Raw genomic sequence first — 24319 nt, forward strand, 5'->3', positions numbered from 1 at the left:
TAGCCTTTGAATTTTTATCTTTTTTAAAAGAGATTTGTTTAGGGTTATGAGTAATGCTATATATTCCGTGTCAGCTTATCACAGTGGGATGAAAGTTAAATCAAGATATAATACATGGCATTTTCCAAGAGTTTTAGCAAAGCGAGAATAGTAATATCCTAAGAGAAGTTTTTATTCATCATTTTCTTACTCACCATTCCCTTGCAATCCCCTTATGTGATATCAAATGATTTAATGATTAGTATCGAATGATAAATAGTTTTCTAATTATTTAATGCCATATTAGATGATCGTGGAAAGATAATAGCAGAAAGGATAATGAATAACACTTACTCTATTCTGAAGGATGGTAATATGGTAGCTAATAGGAAAGTTCTATAGCTATATAAGTGCCATTATAGCTATATTATAATATTTGTGGCGAGTTAAGCCAACTGCCAATAGAATCTTTCTTTTTTCTTTTTCTGTTTTTGCAGCAGTTATTAAGGGATACCTTTGGCTTTTAAGGTTCAGAGGTTTGAGGTTTATGAGGATCCTATTCCCAGGAAGGGAGGAAATAAAGAGTGGAACTATTAAAGAGCTCAAACATATACAATTAATAAATAAGTAATATAGCAATTACATAAGTTCATGCTTAATGCTTATAGTCTGCAATCATGAATATCAGAACATTCATTCAACTAAAAGAGCTTATGAATATACTTTTTTTTGTTTTATTTTCTGTTGATCACAATGATCAATTTCATGAAGCAGTTTTATACCACTGATGACAGATACACGTTGCAGATACACCTAAATTTTAACAAGTAGCCCAACCAACTTGCAGATACTCCTAAATTTTAACGAGTAGCTGCCCAGATGACAGACAGTAAAGGAAGTTATTTGGTGAAATGATGAGAGGATTGTTACCAACAGCTAGAAAGCTTGGAAGCAGCAGCTATGCCACTAACTATGGCACCTTCAATATTTGGACTAACACAGAAATCTCCACAAATTGCAAGCCTTTTGTTCTTCTCCCAAAGGCACTTCTCCTCTCTGGCAATGCTTGTAGCAGGAAATGCACTCCCCCTATAAGAACATTGAAGGGATTACATAGACACTAGGCAATATAGAGTTGCTACATGTATTGAAATGATGTTATACAATTCAGTGTTCGAATAGTAAGTAGAAAAAACATAAATTCTCACCAAGATAACATAGGAAGAAAGACTAGTATAAAATAAAAATAAAAATAATCAAGTGTCTAATATGGCAAGTTTGGAACTGAAAATTTCGTACTCATTTAGTAGTCAGTGCAATATGGCCACAGATAAGCTGCAGATAAGATTCGATTTTACACACACCCAGTGAAAAAAGTCATTGCTATAATTATGAGTCGACACATGCAGTGAATTCAATAATACAAGCAATATCAACGCAAGGCATAATGCAACTAAACATTTTTTTAATAAGTAAAACACAGCTAAATATATTTTTTTAATTAGTAAAAAATTTTATTGGGACAAGTAAATAGGCATAGTTCAAATATGCAGCTAAATATTATCTACTACTATGGGCAACAGACACCAATCAACTCTTTCTCCATCTCAGTTGAGCATAATAGACAGATTATCAGATAGCCTCAACCCTATCCTTACATTTAAAAATCTTTTCATAAAAAAAAAAATTAAAAAATTAAAAAAAGCCACCATCCCTCCCCACAAAGCTCCTTTCTTAAAAGTGCTCTATACACAACAAAGAACAGATATGTGTGCACTAGTCTCAGGAGAGAGAGAGAGAGAGAGAGAGAGAGAGAGAGAGAGAGAGACAGAGAGAGAGAGAGAGAGAGAGAGAGAGAGACAGAGAGAGAGAGAGAGAGAATGACGAAGAGATGCTATAGCAAGCCAACCTATGGTGTTGCCACAGTTTCAATTCCATTTTGGGTACTCAAAAGAGTAATGATAGGGGTATGGGACACACATGGTAAGTTTTGTACATGCTGACATGGCAGTGCCACTTCAGCATGAATAGTTATCTCCTTTTTTTTAACACAAAAACAATGTTATGAAACAATGATCTGTATTACCTAGCTTTTGTTGGAATGTACATGTTGGTCTATGTCTTGTGGATATTGGCAGCTCTGGGGGATAATCGTTATGATTATTTTTCCGAACTGGCTGTGAAAGAAATGTTATCTGGGCAATTACCCATTTGTTATGCATCACACTCATGCTGAGAATATTTCGAGACTCAACCATGATTCGGGTTTCTTTAGGCATTTCCCAAATTACATTTCACTATCTACTATCATGAAAGATAAAATTGTTCTTGTGGATATGATTTCATAAAATTCATTTTTTTTTTTTTTAAAAACAAATGGAGAGTATTCTTTCTGCTGAAGTGGCACTGCCATCAGCATTTACAAAACTCCCATATATATTCCCTACCCGAATCATTATCTTAAAAATGCAGCTGTGGAGGAGGAATACAAGATAGACAGCTTTCACCATATTCGACCTAATGATATCATTTATAGTAGAAAGAGAAGACCCATGGAAGAGAGAAGCTGCTAAAAATAGAACAATTCGAGCAGATGCTGTCGTGAAAATGGAATGCAATTTTAATATTCATCGCAGCACTGCATTTATTGTTTATTTGTAAAATAGTATACAACTTAAGTCATTCAAGGCTCAATTAGGATAGGAGTTGTAACTCAGCAATTACTTTTATTTCAACAAAATGAAAATATTCAGCTCATAATTATTTTTGAAAAGTAAACAATTGTATTCATAAGAATAGGCATGGCCCAAGTACACAAGATGGTATACAAGAGGTAACACCTATCTAGGAAGAAGCAATGGAAACAAGAAAGTCATGAACACTGAGACCATTAAAATCTACAGCTATGGCCCATAGAAATAGATTTCTAGTAAAAAGAGATCTAAGTTCCTCTATTGTGCACTCCTTGTCTTTGAACATCCGGTCATTTTGCTCCTTCCACAAGCACCACAGAATACAGATATGAACCATCTTCCATACAGCTTTGATTTGTGGAATGCCTCCTAGATTTGTCCAACTGTCCAACAGTGTAGCCACTATGGCAGGCATAACCCAAGCTAGCTCTGATCTACAAAACACATCATCCCATAACGCTCTAGCAAGCTCACAATGCAGTAAGAGATGATCCATAGGTTCGCCAGTTTTCTTACACATGTGACACCAATCTACTATGATCACCCTACGTTTTTGCAAGTTATCCGTCATCAAAATCTTACCCAGAAATGCTGTCCAAGTAAAAAATGCCACTTTGGGAGGTGCCTTATTTCGCCAAATCCTTCTTCATGGAAACTGATTGTTTTGTGACTATGTAAGAGACTTGTAGAAAGAGCGAACCGAGAATGCACCTTTACCTCTGGGTACCCACCACGTGTCAACTCCTTGAGTGCTCGGTTTCATGAAATACAAGAGACTAAGGTCTTATTTGGTTACACAGATGAGATGAGATAAGAAATATGTAAATAGTAGTGAAATGGTTAAGTTAAGATGTTTTATGAGGTTTTGGAAAAGGATAGAAAAAAAGTTAAATAAAAATACTATAAAGTTAAAATATTGTTAGAATATAATTTTTTAATATTATTTTTGTTTTGAGATTTGAAAAGATTGAAGTGTTTTGTGTGTTCTTTTTAAAATTTGGAAAAGTTGTAATGATTAGGTGAAAAAGTTGAAAATTTGAAATTGAAAAGTTTTGGTTTTTGAATGGTGTTTGGATATTTAGATGAAATGAAATAGGATGAGATGTGTTGAGACCATTTGTAAAACCAAACAGGACCTAAAAAAGTCTTCAAAGCTGCCAACTTTTCAATCTTGGGCCACCCTATTGAAGTTGATGTTCCATTGGACTTGATCTCCAAATATCACCATAAGATTAGCCGCCAAAGCTTCTTTCTTGCTTGCAACCTGGAAAACTGAAGGGAAAGAGTCCTTTAGGGCATTATTCCCACACCATAGGTTGCTCTAGAATTTTATTTTAGAGCCATCTCCCAGCACGAGTCTAGTCTGACAAGAAAAAACGCCCCACCCTCATCTAATGTGTTTCCAAACTCCCACCCCATAAGCCTTACTTACTTCTCTAGTGCACCAAACCCCCCCCCCCCCCCCCCCCCCCCCCCTCCTTTTCAAAATAAAGGAATAAAAAAAAAACACTCACCTCCCTATTTGCAATCAATCACTAACTTCCATAGGGCTTCCGATTCCATATTATATCGCCACAACCATTTCCCGAGTAAGGCAAGATTGAAAATTCTTAGGTTTCTAATTCCCAACCCACCAAAAGAAATTGGGGAGCATACATTGTCTCAACTGATTAGATGGAATTTGAATTCATCTCCCATGCCACGTCAAAGGAAATCACGATGAAGTTTCTTGATCCAGGTCGCCACACTTGCTGGAATTGGGAATAGATATAAGTACGTTGGTAAATTAGACAGTGTACTCTTGATTAAGGTGATCCTGCCACCTCTAGTACAGTCTCTTCGAACTTGTCAATCTACATTTTATCTTCTTGATCACTGTATCCCAAATTGATTTAGCCCTTGAGGTAGCCCCCAACGGAAGACCAAGGTAATTCATGGGAAGAGAAGAAATCTTACATCCAAGAGTGTATGCCAACTGCCAGTTGTTACGAACATTGCCAACCGGCACCAACTCTGATTTGTCAAAATTCACTTTCAAACCTGATGCCGCTTCAAAACAGAGTAGAAGTGCCATCAGTGCCCAAATTTGGTTTAGGTCTGCCTCACAAAATATTAGTGTATCATCTGCGAATAAGAAGTGAGAAATGTAAACAGTACGTCTATTGGGGTCACCAAATTTGAATCTAGCCACAAAGCCATTATTAACCAAAGTCGAGGTCATTCTGCTAAGCGCCTCCATGACAATGAAAAAGAAGAGTGGGGACATTGGATCCCCTTGTCTTAGGCCTTTGGAGCTGTTAAAGAAACTAACTGAGTTGTCATTCACCAAAGCTGCAAAATTTCGCTATTGATATGAACCATCTGATCCATGAACATCATCTCTCCCCAAATCCACACCTCCCAATTAAGTAAAGTAGAAAGTCTCAATTAATATGATCATAGGCTTTTTCCATATCCAACTTACATAGGATCCCTGTATTGCTAGATTTTAGTATATTATCTAGGAATTCATTGGCGACGAGAACTAAGTCCAAAATTTGCCTACCCCTTACAAATGCATTTTGGGGTTTTGTAATGATCTTCCCCAATAAAGTACCTCCCCTAGGCAATTTGCAAGACTAATGGGTCGAAAATCCTTAACCTTTGATGCCCCGATCTTCTTAGGAATCAGTGCAATAAAAGTGGTAATAAGGCTTTTCTCAACTTTTCCAACCGAGAACGATTCCTAGAACACCTTTATTAGATCTAGGGGTGTACAAAATTCAGTCCAGACCAAAAAAATAGACTAGACCAAAAATTTCAGTTCGAAATGGACTGAATACTATACCGCTCAGTCTCGAACCCAAAAACTATGGACCGAAAACATTTGGTCTGGTCCAGAGGTCTATAAATTTTGGACCAGACCAGACCAAGCCCTATATATATTTTTTTTAAATATTTTAAATAATTTAATATATTATTTTTATATAGTAATTATATAAGTTAATGATCTAATTTTCATCTAATTTATTATCACTGACCATATAAAATATTAAATAATATATGGTATCAATTAATAATAAATCATAAATCATTTAATAATTTATGTCATTATATATGTAAATAGTTAATACATCATACATTCATACATATTCTACTATTTACACTTAATTAAAGCAATTAGGTCATTTTGTTTTTTTAAATACCTAAGTTGCAAGCAAGCATGAATAATCTATGTACAATGAAATTTTTTGATATTTATTAACCATACATAAACCTTATGAAATTATTAATAATTATGCATACTGAAGAGTAAAGTCTAAATTAGTAAGTAGTAACTATCAACATCATAAATATAATTATAGCTAATTTTTTTTTAATGAGTTAGTTACATAATCCACATTAATAATTCACTTAATTTTAATTTTATTAATTTAAATAATTTTTTTATTAATTTATTTCCAAAAAAAAGATGAAACAAAATAACAAAGTAATTGGGCTGGACCGATAGCTATTGGTCCGGTCCCTATGGGTGTTCGGTCCAATCTGGTCCCTATGGGTGTTCAGTCCAGTTCGATCTAGGAAAATGATGGTCCGAAAATTTTATTCCATCACCCCGGACTAGACCGGACCAACTTGGACCCCTAATTAGATCATCCTTCACCACATCCCAACATGATTGGAAGAATCCCATTGAAAATCCATCTGGACCTAATGCTTTTCTTTTGCCATTCTCCTCACCACACCGTGAACCTCCATCTCCTCAAAAGGCCTCTCTAACCAAGAGACATTATGCAGCTCAATAGATTCAAAACCTAGTCCAGCAAGCTTTGGCTGCAACCCCTATTGCTCGGTAAGCAAGTGTTCAAAAAAATCAGCAACATGTTCTCAAATCACAGGGGCCTCCATACAAGCCCCACCATCTAGTGTTTAATCTATTACTTAAAAAAAAAAAAAAAAAAAATCTATTGCATTACTTACTACAAGTCTCTAGTTTCAAGAGATATTCAAAAGTACATGCACTCTCTTCATGTTGTAGTCAAATCTGGGATCTCTAAGATAGATTAGGATTTGAATAAATATATCTTACTTAGCTTCAGAAAGAAATGAATATATGGGGAATGTAATGCAAAGAGAAAAAATGAAAATAAAAGTGTCCTTGTTCTCTCATGACATCCTTTTGGCAATTATGCAATAACGCCACTCTATAATCAGTAACATCCACATATTTACAGCTTTCTCATTAACCCAAGGATTTCATTATTTTTTCTTTTTGAAACAAATCTAAGCATTTAAAACCTTGTACACAACCAACTTGATATCTACACTGAAATCCCAACCCCTCTCTCCAAGTAATCCCATCAAAATGGAACCCCATGGTATTCTGAGATGTTACAACATTAAAATGTCACAGCCAGGTGTCTGGTTAGAATATTTGTGGAATGCATTGAAAGGCTTGGATCAACAATACCCCCTACAATAAATAGAAGTTAGGACAAGGAAAGATTCTTCATGTAGTGAAAGAAGAATATACTACATAATTAGGGCTTGCTGTGCAATCATGATCAAGCCCGGCCTGGCTAGCCAGGCTTTTCTTTCTGTAGCATGGGATTGACATGTGGGGGTATGGATGGCTATATTTCGGGGAGTGTCCTGAAAATAGTGTGGTTTTTATATTGATCCATCTTTTTTACAACACTAATCAAAAGCTCTTAGTGATATTAAAGTGAATATGATGAGGATAAAACTTTGAGTCTTTTGGCTAATATTAGTATGTGTGTGCAAGATCTGACAATTAGCAGTAAACCTTAGAACTCTAACCCTTATACTGACCATCTATGAGCTCTCTTGAAGAAGGGCTGAGAAATATCTAGTCCAGTGCACTGTAATTCATGGAAAAGTTCTTCAGCCACCTTTTTCAATGTTGCCTCCGAGGGCTTAAGAAGTCCAGTTTGAGCAATTATACCATTTGCATACTCAACGGTTGAATGCAATACCCATCGTTCACTGTGCAGAAAGGGCAAAGGTCATAATACAATAAATAATCAATAATTAAAACCTACCTTGAAAATTCCTTTCCATGAATTTGTTAAGAATGCAGCATACAGCCACATACCATGTGGCAGAACGCCCTGGCTTGCTACTGTCACAACAAGCCCAACTTAAAACTTTTGAGTTCACAACTCTGAAACCTTTTGTTGGTATCTGAATCATACAACAAACTTCATAAGGCACAAGGCCACCCCTGACTGAACCTCACAAAAATTGTTTTAGGAAAGAAGCATCATTCAAATGCAACACACAAATTTTGAGTGAATCAGCAAATTCAGAGGAGACTACATTACTTAGAGATATATAATTCATATCTTACTGCAAAAAGAGGCTCTGCAAATGCTATCATGAGAGCAAAACATGGGATAACAGGGATATCTTGCAACTTCACTGCCATCCCCGGAACCAAATTCATATCTGCATAAACTTACATAGAATTACTTTACATTTCAATGACAATCACAATACAAGACCAACAATAATAGTAGAAAAAGGAAGAAAAACACTTTATAGACTTATACCATGCTTTCTGGTCATCACGGAACATATAGTTGAAAAACCAAATTCACTAAATCACCAAGACTTTCCACTCCATTTCATCTTCCACCATAATTTCAAGGAGCTATCTAAATTTCAATATTTATGCAAATGTCTGGTTGTCAATGTGAGATCCCGAAGGAAACCTTAGGGTTTAGTCACTTAGTGATTGAAACTTAGAAAATTCATAACATCCGTTTAAAATCTTTTTTAGATCAAAGGAAGAGTGAAATTGTCATATTTAGGATCCCCATACTTAGAAAAAAAAGATGGCACCACATGGCAGCCACATGTCACCTGCGTGGCAAATCCTAGAGAACCACATGGCAACCCTAGAACACCCTAAGAAAGTTTGATCAGGAACCACACCATTGGGTGCCTTGGACACATCACCTAGATGCATGATACTTGGCATCCACTTTGACCTATGAGGGATCGCCATGTCACCACAAGGCTTGCCACCTCACTTGGCCCCACTACATACATGCCACATGGCATGCCAAGTCAGCTATCCATCAGAAAAATCCGATCAAACTTGCATCATGGCAAGCACATGGGCCATATGCCACTTGTCACACATTAAGCCAAGGTTGACCATAAAGGACCAACCACCATGCATGGCCTTGAGCCTCCAGGCGTCCCACCCACCTGCAGCAGCCCTTTTGTTTAACATTTTATGTCGCAAAATCCACCTTACACGTCTACCATAGGATGAAAGCCAAACAAGGGGCCAGTGAGAGTTAATGCAAGAAAACCCCTCAAGCTCTCTTTTTCCCTCTCACTCTCACTCTCACTCTTGCCGGTCACTCTCTCCCTCCCTCCCAAGCTCTATTGCTCCCAACGCTCTCTTGCTCTCTTATCTCTCTCAAGTTCAATCACATTTTTCTCTCTTTCTCTTAAGTGAACCTACACATACACACACTCAAACCCTCACCACTCCAAGAAGCCTCTCACCATCACCTAGCTTAGAAACCTTTGGAGTTTCGGTTTTGAGGCCCTCAAAGTATGAACCCTCTCGTCTTTTTCCTTTTGTTTGAGCTTTTGAAAGTTTTTTCTTGGGTGTGTTTTGGAATGAGACTCGATGGTTGAGTTATGGAGTCCAACTTGTAAAAGGGGTTTCAAGTAAGCATATGTTTCATCTTCTTGAATTTGTTCAGTGGTGTGTTTTGATGTCTCAGTTTCTCTAAAAGAGCTCGCTATGATGAGTTGTACAAGGGTGTTTGGTATCTTTTCCTCGACTATCATGAAATAAGTTATGGATTGGTTGAATAAAAGAGATAATATAAACCTAAGGGTTTCGGATTCTAGAGTTGGGATTTTATTAATGCATCGTATGATGGTCGATTCTCTTGAAGGGACGAGGCACCTAAGATCATGATATTATGGAGGAAAAGCTTGAGGTTTGTTTGGTTAAAGAGAAAATCAAGTGTTAATGTTTTAAGCCTCGATTATTTAAGCGTTGATATGTTAATATCCAAGAAAACATATTCAGAGTTTTGTATCATTGATTTAGTCTTGTTTGAACCAATGGACAAGGTATGAGATTTTATGAACAAAAACTTTGATTTTTGACAATGGATGGTTTCGGTTTTCTCATGGATGTAGGGTATGTGTGAGTTAGATTGAAAATATTTAGGAGAATTGGATTTTCAATATGATTTTTGGGGTAAAGGTGAGATTCGGCTCTATACATATATATTTGTATGTGTGTATTGATCTTGTTTGAGGAATCAAAAGTGAAGTCTAGAAACATGTTAGGTTTTGGGTCCTATATTATTATTATTATATATAGGGACATGAGCATAAGAGTGTATATGTGCAACATGTGAAAGTGTGAGGTAACCAAAAATGTGTTTGGACCTCTACTCTTAATACTCTAGGATATAAAATAAGAAGCGTGATTTAGAATATGTTTTGATGGTTGTTCAAAGGACGGTCATATGTTGACAAGAAAAGGGGAGAGTTTCAGGGCCTATAGCTTAGGGTTTGGCCTTATACAAACTAAGTGATGATTTTCTATATATAAGCAAGGATCTAGTTCTTCTTACTTATAAAAAAAAAAAAAAAAGTAAGGATCTAGTTGGGATAAACTCTTAAATTGGGACTTAGAAACATGGAATAGAGCCTTTGAGGCTCTCAGGTTGGATCCTATGGTGCACCAAGAAGGGACTTTTGCATTGAAAAGTAAGGGTATCAGGCTTGCCTTTGGTATAACGGCTTGATTTAGCGAAAAGGATGATTTTATAAGATAGAACTAGAAAAGGGTTGGTGGCCAAATGGCAGTAAGTGAAAACCAAGTGGATCTTAGTGCAAAAATGGCCTTCATCAAGGGCTTATTTGCAAATTCAACTTCCTAGGTTTACTTGTTTCACTCCTTAGAAACTTCCGTCTAATATTCTAGTCTAACCGAAATATACTCTCTCGCAGACAGCAAACAAATCAACACTCCGGTAACTTTAGCAATTCCAGGTAAGTTACTCTTTGACCAATACCCTATGATCGTATGATGTATGGCTGTATGTTACACACGATGTATAAAGCTCCATTCTATTGTTATTTCTTGTAATTTTTGCATTTAATTCTTGCCTATGCATTTGTTATTACAAGCATGCTTGCATTAAAAACATTGCATTGTTTTCTAAAAGTGGCATGAGGGTTGGGTCACGAAACCAAGCTGGGATGGGGCATTATATTAGTGAAACTCCTTTGGGATGGAGTGGTGTCATCAGGGTTGACATTGGGCTATCAACAACCTTGAACGAGGATGTAACAGTCTTGGGTCACAAGACTTGCCTCTTGGCTGGTGAAGTCTAGAGAAGCTGAAGCTGAAGGACAGTTACACGAAGCCTTAAGTGTTCTTGAGATGAAGTCACGCTGATGGGCATTACTCGTAGTCATGACAAAGGGAATCAGGACATGCACATTGATTTTTAAGGGAAGCTGTGGCATATGGTTAATAAGAAACGAACGGAGAATTTAGGAAACAAAGATGTTGATGAATCTAGAGAAAAATCTCCTCAGGTGCATTTCATTCTCATGCATATATTTATCTATGCACTTGTCATTGCATACCATCACGGTTCTTGTCTCGTGGTTAATTTGCTGAGATTTTATAATTTCATTGTGGTAGTCCCATTATGGTACCAATCCTCATAACCGTAAGTTCTGCAGACCAGTATGATGAGGGAGGATTCAAGCAAGACATCAAGCCAAATGAAGACGAGTGAAAGAGGATGCTAAGGCCATCCTGCAGTGGCCCACTTATCTACCATTATCCTTCCTGTTTTGTTTACACAGAAGGGGAGAACAGTTATTTAAATTCTGAACATTTATTTTTATGAACTTGTAATGAAAAAGTGCTAATCATGGTTGTATTGTGACTTGTGGAGATATTCCTGAAACAGTGTTTTGAGGTTTAAAATTTTTTCTCTGCTACTAAATTTTTAAGACTCTTTACTTTTCACTGCAAATTGTTCATATCATTAGTAACATGCTAGAATCATACATATTACTGTCATGATCGTATGAGGTGTGTAACACAGTGTTACATGTCCCAACGTCTCGACAATCCATCAAATCACAAGTGGGAGGTCGGGGAAATCAATGTCAATACTGAAATTTATTAAATTATCCGATCAAAAATATCTTAGGTGCTCAAAATATGCATATCTGTAATTGAAATGCTTTTCAAACATTTCGTATTTAGTTTTCTCATATAAAACAATAGCAAAATCCTTTTCTTTTTACCAGTATGTGCACAAAGGAACCATGGTGGGCTCATAAATCACAGGTCATAGGATTGTGACAAACCTGGTATGTGATTAAAAATGGTTTTCTTTATAGAAAAAAATAACATTATTGAGCCTGCCAATATAGGCTCGTAGATTATTTTAAACCGAATTTACCTCTGTGCACAACCCAAATGGCCCTAGGTTCTACACCTTGAGCCGCCTGGGCTTCTGCCCAGTCAGCAGTTGGGTGAGGCCTGGTTTGACACCCAGGAAATGAGCTTGGGCTACACAAACCCAAGTGCCGCCTAGGTTCTGCGTGCCTTAGTTTTTTTGTTTAATAATCTTATAAGTTGGTCCTGGCATAGCCCAAGTACATAGGAAGTAAAGTTGGATTTTTAATTAAAAAAAACAAACTGATTTTATGTTTTTTGAAAAGTTATGTTGTGGCATAGCCCACGTTACTTATAAAAATAAAAAATAAAAATAAAAAGAAGTAAATCATGTAATGTTTTTTATTATTTATTATGTTGTGGGTACTTGTCATGCTTCATTAGATTTCTGTTAGAAAATCTAATGAAAATATGACGGAGAGTCTAAATTCAAAACATATACAAACCAGAAGATCAAAAGGTTAAAATTAAAAACTCTAGAAGCAAATAGATAATGGTGTAAAACCCGAGGACTGATTATATGCTTAAACCTCAATAAAGTGCAAATAACTTATTGACCACCAGAATGTGAAGTTTCATCAAACACCATTCTTAACAATACAGACCTTTTTCATAAGAACAGCATAGATTTTTAGACACAAGCAGTTCAAGCCCAGACACAAATATATAATCATAATAAAAAAAATTGAAGGCAAGATATAATACCAAGAGGTGGTGCTCGTCCTGTAACATTTGTAAACCTGGGAGAAACAATGTTTTTGTCTGATGCAACCACCCCCTGAAACTGACCGAGATTTTTCCCATCCAAACCCATCAAAGACCATAAATTCTCATCCTCTAGCCACTCCAACCTTCCAACACCAACACCGAATTTACTTTCTACTCCTGAAAAAAGTTAAAAAAAATATTAAGTATTTTCTAGGTTCATATAACATCTTGTATAATAGTCATTCCAAAGAGAAGCAGAATGAAGACACACCAGTTTCTTGGCATAATGCTCTACATATTGCATTCATGCCTGGTACACCCACATAATTCTTGGTTAGTCCTTCCTGAATAAAATTGATAATCAGAGAAACAGTTGCCAACAAAATATCATATACACCATAATTTTTCGTACATTCAACTTCTGCTAATGTTTGAACTTGATATGCACAAATAACATGCAAACGGAAAAAGTTCACCTTTTTTAGGGGGGAAAAAGCAAAAAAATCTTCTCTTTACTTATGATAACATTTTCCTTCAAATCTCAGACACATGTATAGATGCATGATAGAGAGTGTTAAAGAGTTAAAATGAAGAGGGAAACAGAACATCTTGTGTAAGAGATGCAGTTCCAAAAACCTCAGAATCAAGGTGTCATGAAGGTAAGATTAAGAATATGCTAAGTAGACCCTGATTTTGCCCCCTCAGTTTGACCGCTCGTGTGTTTTAATTTTTAATTTCTTTATTTTTTCAAGGCTTGTTTGGATAGTAAAAGTGTTTCATCTCATCTCATTATTACAATTTTCCTAAATTTTCACACAAAATATAATAAACAATTCAACGTTTTCAAATCTCAAAACAATAATAACATTAAAAAATAATATTCTATTAATATTTTATTCAACTTTCAATTTTCATCTAAAACCATCTCATCTCATCTCACTATCCAAACTGCACCTTAATGGTTAAGACAGCGACTACTAGTGAATGTATGTATTTTTTTGAAAATGTTTAAATATATTTAAAAAATGTTTGAAAGAAAAAAGAAAAAAATGGAAATGCACTAGGGGCACACCCAACGGTACATGCTGGGCGGCCCCCTAGCATTGTCTACTGAAAAGATGTCTTAGTGTAATAGTTTTGGACACCTCAGCTTGAATAACAATTAAAAGGTAGGTGTAAAAGAATTTTTTATTTTTTTTTAAGTAGAGGTGTAAAAGAATTCAAAGGAAGGAGTTAAGTAAGATTTTCTTTTTAATTAATTCTTGCCACTAAAAGAGGGGCTTAAGAAGGAAGATATTCGTGAAAAGAAGTCTGTAAGAGAGTATTCTTCAACCAATAACAATTTATGGTGACCAAAAATATAGACTGGATCCTCATTCTATATTCTTTTTTGGATGTTACTGTGTATATAATATTATACATTGTGGTGTAGAACAACCTGTGATTTAAAATAAGAACTACAATTCAATAAAAGTAACTACATAGATAGCCAACTACATGCCACCTCACAGCATTGATATCCAATCTTTAAGAGCAGGTTGAAAAAGTGCGGTGCTGATAACAGAAAGCTGAAACATTCATTCAAGACCAGAATCCCAGCATAGACAAAATAGAAGGAGAAAAACAAAAAGGATACCACGGAGCAGGAATAACCACAAAGCTATACTAATAGAATTGGAACGCAGACTCATGTTACAATTCCAAACAAGATAAAATTCAACCATAATCACAAATATTTTAAGGGGGGAGGGGGGGGAGGTAGGAGAGGTAATGACATTATTAAAAATTATTGGGTTAAAACCATAGCGCAAATGAACGTTGGAATTTGTCTCAGGCATCATAAAAGGAATAGTAGTAAACCTGCTGTATGCCCAGAAATTTGTGGGATATACAATCGAAAGCTCCAAAATTCTCATCCCACTCAGCAACAAGACCTCTTGATTCCCACTCACGAACCAGATCCCACACCTCAGCTTTGCTAACAGTGAAATACGGAGCACCATGGTCGAACACCAGCTCTCTCCCGTCTTCCGTAACTTCTCTATTTGGGAATTTTCAAAGAATAGCAAAAATCAAAGACCCCTATACATAGGTGGGGGTGTGTGTGTATCTATATGTATTACACCTAACAAAGAGCAATTTTTTATTTAATAATTTAACAAAGAGCAATTTTGATAATAAGAATGGCGACTATTCATTTATTTATTTATTTATTATGGATACTCAGCAAGTAAACTAAGGACGAAAATAAGATAAAACATAAACGAAAAGGAAGTCAAAGAACCTTCTCTGTGACATTTTCAAAAAAAAAAAAAAAAGAACCTTCTCTGTGACATACGGCCACCGGGGCCTCTAGCAGACTCGAAAATAGTCACAGACACGCCATTCCTGGCCAGAATTGATGCACAAACTGCTCCTGAAACTGCCCACAACGGTTTTTTGTCATTTTGATGTTCTTATTGAATTAAAGAGGAGAAAATAGTAGTATTATCAAAGAATACTATTAATGTAAACGAGAGAGTTGGTTCGAAATGCTCACTTCCACTTCCCACCACTGCTACCTTGTTGGCGACGCTGTTCATGGCGATTCTCCGGATTCGGCTGTGCTCTTTTACGACACGTCGAGAAGTTAATGTGGCAGGACCGGTGGTTCCAAAATGACAAAAACCGAAAGCACGAGTTAAAATGTTTTTATGAATAGCGCCGAAAACCCGAGAAACTGTTTTGTAAATTATGATTTTATAATTTGATAGCACTGTTGCGAGAAGAAAAGGTTGCAGAGAGAAAGATCATGCAGAAGAGAAGGAGAAGAGATAAACCCTCCCTTGTCGCAAGTCCTTCACTTTTTTCCCTTAGCTGTCTTTTTATTCCTCGAGTCCCACCTACTAGCATGAATACTCTGCGGGTTTGAATTTCCGTGGAATTCATATCTCCAGCAAAACATAGAACAAATTATTACTTATATTACTAATCTTTGGTTTTTCTAATATGATACGAAACAAAAGCTCAAAGTAATTGATACTTTGTTAGGACGTTGTGGTACGGAGCATACAATTATAACTGAAGTAGAAATAAGAAAGAATAAAAAAAATAATAAGGAACTCCAATTGTAGAAGAATTTCACTTATAACAAAAGAATTACAAGAATTTCTCTCTTGAATAAGAAGAGCACAATTGACAATACTCTCTCTTATAAAAGGAGAAAACTCACTCTTTATTATAAAAAGAAAGATAATATATAGGAGAAACCTCACTATTTTTCTCTCTAAAACTCTCTCTCTTTCTCTAAATTTTTCTTTCAAAATGTGATAGGTTTTTAAAAGTAAAAACATGTATTTATAGGAGTTAAAGGAGGTGGAAGATGGCGGAAGCAAGTGGAAGATGGCGGAAGCAAATGTGAACGCAAGCTTGATGTAGGTTGTCAACTAGCCACCATTTTTGACCCATAAATGTGGCTTTGGCGGTGGAAGATGGCGGAAGCAAGTGGAAGATGGCGGAAGCAAATGTGAACGCAAGCTCAACTAGCCACCATTTTTTACCCATAAAAGTCCATAAAAGTGGCTTTACAGCTACACATCTCCCACTTAAAGTCACTTTTGTAATCCTTCTATCTTTTCTACACTTTCCATCTCCATGCCGCTTACATATCTACCAGGCCTAAGGAGGATCGACACTAGATAAACTTGTCATTATTAATTGGCTTTGTTAATATATTTGCTAGGTTGTCTTTTGTATGGATTTTTTGTATATCCACACTTCCTTCTTCCACCTTCTCACGAACGAAGTGATACTGAACTCGTATGTGCTTTGTCCTTGAATGAAATGCTGAATTCTTTGCCAAATGCAAAGCGCTCTGACTATCACAAAATAAATCAACCTTCTCTTGTACGTGTCCGAGCTCTTCCAGTAGCATTTGCAACCATATTGCCTCTTTGCTAGCTTGTGTAGCTGCGACATATTCTGCCTCCGTTGTAGAAGTAGCCACGATAGACTGCAATTTTGAAACCCAGCTTACAGCTCCTCCAGCAAGAGTAAACACATAACCTGAGGTGGACTTGCTCTTGTCAAGATCACCTGCATAATCTGAATCAACATAGCCTCTGACAGTAAAGTCTGATCCTTCATAACATAATACGACATTTGAGGTACCCTTGACATATCTCAGGATCCTCTTTACAGCACTCCAATGCTCTTTACCAGGATTTGCCATGTATCGACTAACCACTCCCACTGATTGTGCAATGTCTGGTCTTGTACAAACCATAGCGAACATTAAGCTATCCACTGCTGATGCATACGGTACTCGAGACATTTCCATCCTCTCTGCTTCAATGCTAGGACTCATACTTGAGGATAACTTGAAATTAATGGGAAGAGGGGTAGAAATTGGCTTACAATCTTGCATGTTGAAGCGTCGCAAGATTTTCTTCAAATAATTTTTCTGAGAAAGCCATATCTTCCTATTATTTCTGTCTCGGTAAATTTTCATCCTTAGAATCTTGTTTGCTGGTCCCAAGTCCTTCATTTCAAACTCCCTAGCCAACTGTGCCTTTAAGTCTGTAATACGATCTTTGTTGGGGCCTGCTACCAACATGTTGTCAACATACAACAACAGAATAATGAAATTATCATCACCAAATCTCTTGTAGTAAACACAAGGATCTGAATTATGTCTGTTGTATCCAAGGCTCATGATAAAGGAATCAAATGTCTTATACCAACATCTCGGCGCCTGTTTGAGACCGTATAGAGATTTGTTCAACCTGCAAACCAAGTTCTCTTTTTCTTTTTCTTCAAAACCTTCTGGTTGGAGCATATAAATTTCTTCTTCAATTTCTCCATGAAGAAATGCAGTTTTCACGTCCAGTTGTTCTAAGTACAAGTCAAATGTAGCACACATCGCAAGGACTGCTCGAACCGTTGAGAGTCGAACAACAGGAGAGAATATTTCGTTGAAGTCTATGCCTTCTTTCTGAGCGAATCCTTTCACCACCAATCTAGCACGATACCGCTCCACTTGATCATTGCCATTTCGTTTGATCTTGTAAATCCATTTGTTTCCGATGGCCTTTCTTCCTTGTGGTAGTGGTACAAGATCCCATATTTTGTTTTTATGGAGAGCTTCAATTTCTTCTTGCATTGCAACCATCCACAGAGAAGCTTCTTGGCTATTTGTAGCCTCATGGAAATTTGACGGTTCTCCATCTTCTGTTAGCAGACAGTATGCGACATTTCCCTCCATGATGTACTCTGAGTGCCAAGCTGGTTTTCTTCTCTCCCGAGTTGACCATCGAACTTGTGGAATTGCACACTCAGCTTGTTCTTGTTCTTCGTGCTCTGATATTGCTTCAGAAGAATCTGGAACTTCTAATTCTTGTCTTTCTTCAACTTGAACTGTAGTAGTCTCTGATTTCTCTTTTGAAGCACTATCATTTTCTTTTTCTTGTACCTTATCTTCTACAAATACAACATCCCTGCTGATTAGCACCTTGAGGGCAGTGGGATCCCACAGGCGATACCCCTTGACTCCATCAGCATACCCTAAGAAAATACATTTTCTAGATTTTAGATCTAGCTTTGATGTTTCTTGGGCACTGTACATAACATAAACAGGACTTCCAAATGTATGTAAGTGAGAATAATCAGCTGGCTTATCAGTCCACATCTCCATCGGCGTTTTCAGATCAATTGCGGTTGATGGTGACCGATTGATCACATAACAAGCAGTCTTGACTGCTTCTGCCCAAAATGACTTGGCCATTCCCGCAGTTATCAACATCGCTCTTGTTTGTTCTAACAAGGTTCTGTTCATCCGCTCTGCTACTCCATTTTGTTGTGGAGTGTATGCCACCGTGAGTTGCCTTTTGATACCTTCTTGTTGACAGAAGCTATCAAATTCAATACCAGTATATTCTCCTCCATTGTTTGTCCTTAAACACTTGATCTTCTTTTCAGATTCAAGCTCAACCCGCGCTTTGAATATTTTGAAAAGTGGAAATACATCTGCTTTATTTTTTATTGGATACACCCAACATCACCTGGAGTAATCGTTAATAAATGACACAAAGTATTTTGCTCCTCCTAGGGACAAAACTGGTACTTGCCAAACATCAGAATGGATTAGTTCTAAGATAGCTTTACTTCTAGCAGAGGAACTACTGAATTTCAATCTGTGCTGCTTACTAGTAACACAATGCTCACAAAAGGGTAATGAAACCTTTTTGAGCCCTGGAAGAAGCTTTTGTTCAGCAAGAATCTTCAAACCTCGTTCCGACATGTGGCCAAGCTTATGGTGCCACATCATTGTTAATTCTTCTGCTGAACTTGCCAACGCAGTGGATGCTTCTCCTTCTTGTTGTGTTTCTCCTTTAAGCATGTATAAATTTGTAGCTATCTTTTCCGCTTTCATCATTACAAGCGCGCCTTTAACTATTTTCATGATCCCATCTTGAATATGGGTTTTACACCCACTATTATCTAATTGTCCTAAAGACAATAGATTTTTCTTCAGGCCTTTCACATGTCGTACCTCCTGAATGGTGCGAACTGTACCCTCACACATCTTCAATTTGATGGTACCAATACCAGCAATCTCCAAAGCATGATCGTCTCCCATGAGCACAGATCCTCCTGAGATAGGTTCATATTGATAGAACCATTCTCTCCGGGGAGTCATATGCCATGTTGCTCCTGAGTCAATAAGCCAGATATCAGCAAATCTTCTTCTACCTTCAGTAACTGTTGTTGCCTCACTGTATAAAATTTCACCATCATCTGAGGTGCTTGCTACACAACCCTGAGCTTTTGACAACTCAGGGCCTTTTCCTTTCGCTTCTTCGTTCTTCTTGAGATGCCAACACTCCCTTTTGTAGTGCCCTTTCTTGCCACAGTGATGACACTTGACATTCTTCTTACTTCTGGATTTTGATCTACTCTGATTTTGACTCCCACTGGGGCCACGTTCCGTTGATCTCCCTCTCGTCATTACCAAAGCTTCGGCTTGCTGTAAACCTCCTGGTCTATCTTCTTTGCTTTTGCGCCGACTTTCTTCTTCAAGAACTGCAGCTGCAATATCATCGAAGACTAGAACTTCAATGTTGTTGGTTAAGTTGATGATGAGTTGATCATACGAATAAGGTAGACTTTGAAGTAGAATTTTAGCACGTTCACCCATCTCTATGTTATGCCCCATTGCTGTGAGCTGTGAAAATAAAGTGTTAAGGGTGTTGATGTGGTCTGTCACCATAGTTGACTCCATCATCCGAAGGGTGTAGAGTTTTCTTCTCAAGAAAATTTTGTTGTGTAGTGATTTGGCCTCGTACAATTTTGTCAGAGTATCCCATATCTCTTTTGCTGTCTTTTTCTCCACCACACTTGACAATACTCCATCAACTAGTGCTAGGTGCAGATTAGTAATAGCATTGCCATCCATCTCGTTCCACTTGCCGTCGTCAGTGATCTCATCGGGCCTATCTCCAATTGCCGTCAAGCAATTATCTTTCCTCAAAATTGCTTTTATTCTCATTTTCCACAATGAGAAATTACTCCCATTGAATTTCTCTATTTCGTACTTCGTCGCCATTATTGAAGATGCCTCATTTCCACTAACTGGATCTAACTGTAGCACGAAAACTGGCTATAAATCTGATGCTCTGATACCACTGTTAGGACGTTGTGGTACGGGGCATACAATTACAACTGAAGTAGAAATGAGAAAGAATAAAAGAAATAATAAGGAACTCCAATTGTAAAAGAATTTCACTTATAGCAAAAGGATTACAAGAATTTCTCTCTTGAATAAGGAGAGCACAATTGACAATACCCTCTCTTATAAAAGGAGAAAACTCACTGTTTATTATAAAAGGAAAGACAATATATAGGAGAAATCTCACTATTTTTCTTTCTAAAACTCTCTCTCTTTCTATAAATTTTTCTTTCAAAATGGGATAGGTTTTTAAAAGTAAAAACATGTATTTATAGGAGTTAAAGGAGGTGGAAGATGGCTGAAGCAAGTGGAAGATGGCGGAAGTAAATGTGAACGCAAGCTTGATGTAGGTTGTCAACTATCCACCATTTTTGACCCATAAAGGTGGCTTTGGTGGTGGAAGATGGCGGAAGCAAGTGGAAGATTGCGGAGTAAATGTGAATGCAAGCTCAACTAGCCACCATTTTTTACCCATAAAAGTCCATAAAAGTGGCTTTACCGCTACATACTTAATGGTAATGATGTGTAAATGATTCTTTAAGTTGGAGTGAGAGTAGGGACCACAAGGGGCGATACTGATACCAAACAATGGTATTGGATTAAACATCCTTAATCAGAGCAAAAAATTTGCCTAATATTTGTTTAAAAATACGGATTACCCAAATCTAAATATATTTAGTTTTGAACTACACTATTTCAAGAGATTCGATCGTATTTGACCTGCTACTCTAGCTCACTCTTAATTTATTTTATTCATTCTTTTTTACGCACAACGTTCACATATGTCAGAACCTCTCTTTCCCTAGACTTTTCTTTTCTTTTCCCTTCCCTCCCTAGCCTTCCATTTTTTCTCCTTTATTTGTTTTGTGTATAATATAAAAGAATATTTGCATGAGTTAGGTAGTTAATGTTTAGTTGAGTTGCAATTTATCTTGTACAACCAATGTAATGCAATATAGTGTATTCTTCATATATCACATTACATGTAAACCTTATATGTATCAAGAACCTCTTTCTCCAGCAAGATAGATTCTGCTCCCATGGCTTCCCTTGCAAAATTCACACACAAACCCCAAATTCGATCAACGCCACAGGACAACTTCCTCAAAAATTAACTGGCCCTAATTTTCCTTCATGGAGTGCAACCCTTTCATCTTTACTGCTCAGTTATGACCTTATGGGATTCTCGGATGGAACTCATCCCTGTCCCACTCAGCCTACTCAACCTACTGATGATGCCAACATTGCTATGTACTCCAACTGGTTTTGGCAGGACTAGCTCCTTCTCAATGGCATTCTTGCCTCTGCTGCTGACTTCATCACACCACTCATCGCCTTAGCCAAAACTTCCCGCGATGCCTGGATTCGACTCAATCACTTGTATGTGAACAAGTCTTGATCTCGTGTGATGCAACTCAAGGATCATTTGACCCTCCTTCAACGAGGTGACAGGCCAATTGCTGCTTATCTCCAAGATGTCAAGAGCACCATCGATGAATTAGCTATCATCGATACCCCTCTATCCTCTGATGACATCACTCTCCATGTTCTTCACAGCCTTGGTCCTGACTACCACACTCTGGTTACTCCTATCCTCACTCGTGAAACTCCTCTCACATTTGAGGAATTGCATGATCTCTTGACCTCCCATGAAGCCTATCTTCAATGGCTGAACCATGCCAATCAACAATTTGGTGTAACTACCAATCCTACAAATCATTAAGTTTGGAATCGGCCCTCCACCAATGGCCTCTGTTCTTGTGATGACTCGCTTTTACGTGTATTTTCACTAAAAGAGTTGTTTTTAATTTAATTAATATAATAGTTCTTTTATTTTAAATTATTGTATTTTACATTGGTTTTAATTTATTTTAGTCGTTTTATGTTTTTAAAATCGTTTTCGGCGGATCAATTTTTGGATTCAGAGTGAGGATTGGACCTCATTTCTTTTCTTTTCTCTTTTTTTTTTCTTTTTCCCTTTTTCCTTTTTCTTTTTTCCTTTTCTTTCCTTCTTCTTTCTTTCTTTTTTCTTCTTCTTTTTCTCTTCTCTCCCACGCACGCCCAGCTGCTCCATTTCTTCTTCCCGTCGCCGACCCTTCGGCCGCCCAGTTCGCCGTCGTCTCACCGCCGTGTAGTACACCACCCTCACCAAAATTTTCCCCTCCCACCTATGATCACTCCCACCAATTTTCAGGGCCATCCGTGCAGTCGTTAGCCGCCACGCACGACTGGAAGTCACGGCACCAATTCTCATTTCTCTCTCTGTCGTCGGTTGCTTTCTCAGTCCAGAACCGCTGCTCGCCGGCGGCGTGGCCTACACCACCCACCCAGTTTTCTTCCCCTTCCACCGGTGAACATCCCCACCAAGTTTCACCTCCATCCGAGCCACCGTTAGCCGCCACGAGCTCCTCCAAGCCACACGATTTTTGAGCTTTTCCAGCGCCGTCGCTCCACCTCCGGCCACCACCTCTTCACAGCTTCTTCCCCTACATCTTGCCGACTTAACCCACCCATTTCCGGCCTCGATCCGTTGCCGGAGCAGCTCCCATGAGTTCAACTCTGTTCAGTCCCTTTTTGGCCTTTCACTTCCGTTTCTACCGCCACCCATGGCCAAAGCTCACCTCCCTTAGCTTCATAAACATCTCAAGACCATTCCCTATCAATTTCGTGTCTTGGTTTGTCCCCGTTCGGAAGTGGGTAATTTATTACCCACGGCCACAGTGTAAAATACATTGTTACGTTGTTTTTTCTCCCTCGTTTGCAACGCCGCGAGCTTTCAAAAAATACCGTATAGCGTTATAAGTATTTTCTAAACTCTACTTTTAGATTTAAATATATTTTACTCTTACAATAAATTATCCGTTGGTTGGTTGATTCTTAACTGAGTCCGAGAAGTTCGGGGGTCGGATGGATTGAGGACGGAGTTGTTTGGATTGTTGATTTGTGATTGGTTGGTTGTTTTGTGCATTGAGGTTGCATTTACATGGTGCATGCATGTGCATTTTATTTAAATTGAGAAATCTTATTTTATTGGCGTAAATGGATTTTCGGGTGCGTGTGTATCACGACCTCAAGCCGAGATGAGATATTATCTCTGTGGAGCTCCTCTGTTCACTCGGGAGTGTAATATATTGAGTGATGTCCCCTGAGTTGTTGCTGGGCTACAACGGGAGCTAGCGGGATGGTAACGCTCTTCGTACTGACTCCGTGGCCCTTCGCTGGTGAGGGCTAGAGGATGCTTGGCTACGAATGCACGGGGTGCGGAACTGGGCATCGCTCGTTTAGGTGTCACACGCGTGGTTGTTATCTGCAGTGTGGCACAGGAGCCAGGATGTGTGGATGACCCCTAGAGGAGGTCATGGTGCATACGGATTAATTGGTTATTGGATATGAGTTGGATTTGGGTCAAATGAGACTTTTGGTGTGAATTTGAAAATAATATGTTTTTTAGGCCAAATGGGATTTTTGGCGTGCGTGAAAAATATATGGTTTTACGGGTTATGTGCATTGGCATTCTCTCATGCATGTTGTTTGAGTTAATATGTTTTTATCTAGTGGTATTTGGATTTTACTTACCTGCGGCACCATTTTTGGTATCGTAGATTTTGGTGCAGAGATCGAGGAGGAGGAGGAGGAGGTTGAGCCCGAGGATGTGGCTCCGCCGGAGTATTGAGTGGAAGTTTATGTCTTGTTTTTGGCTTTGAACTATTTGTAGTTTGTAATATTTTATTATGTATGTTTTGAACAGCTTTGTATTAAACTAAG

General features: G+C 37.8%; 1 protein-coding gene across 2 annotated transcripts; it reads right to left on the reverse strand.

Annotated features, from left to right (window-relative positions):
• Nucleotides 1-570: 570 nt before the first annotated feature.
• LOC122281778 (renalase) lies at nt 571-15768 on the reverse strand. Of its 2 annotated transcripts, XM_043093545.1 has the most exons (9): nt 15389-15764; nt 15172-15271; nt 14710-14890; nt 13121-13193; nt 12847-13026; nt 8023-8120; nt 7768-7856; nt 7485-7658; nt 571-1068 (listed from the first exon to the last, which is right to left on the reverse strand). In XM_043093545.1, the coding sequence occupies exons 1-9, from the start codon at nt 15429-15431 to the stop codon at nt 906-908; spliced, it is 1101 nt and encodes a 366-aa protein (XP_042949479.1). In that variant the 5' UTR covers nt 15432-15764; the 3' UTR covers nt 571-905. The 2 variants fall into 2 exon arrangements, with proteins under 2 accessions (XP_042949479.1, XP_042949481.1); XM_043093547.1 differs by lacking the exon at nt 7485-7658 and having other exon boundaries at nt 7715-7856; nt 15389-15768.
• Between the last annotated feature and the right edge of the window lie 8551 nt (nt 15769-24319).

This window comes from Carya illinoinensis, chromosome 11, assembly GCF_018687715.1.
Source record: "Carya illinoinensis cultivar Pawnee chromosome 11, C.illinoinensisPawnee_v1, whole genome shotgun sequence".
In the NCBI taxonomy this organism is placed as follows: domain Eukaryota; kingdom Viridiplantae; phylum Streptophyta; class Magnoliopsida; order Fagales; family Juglandaceae; genus Carya; species Carya illinoinensis.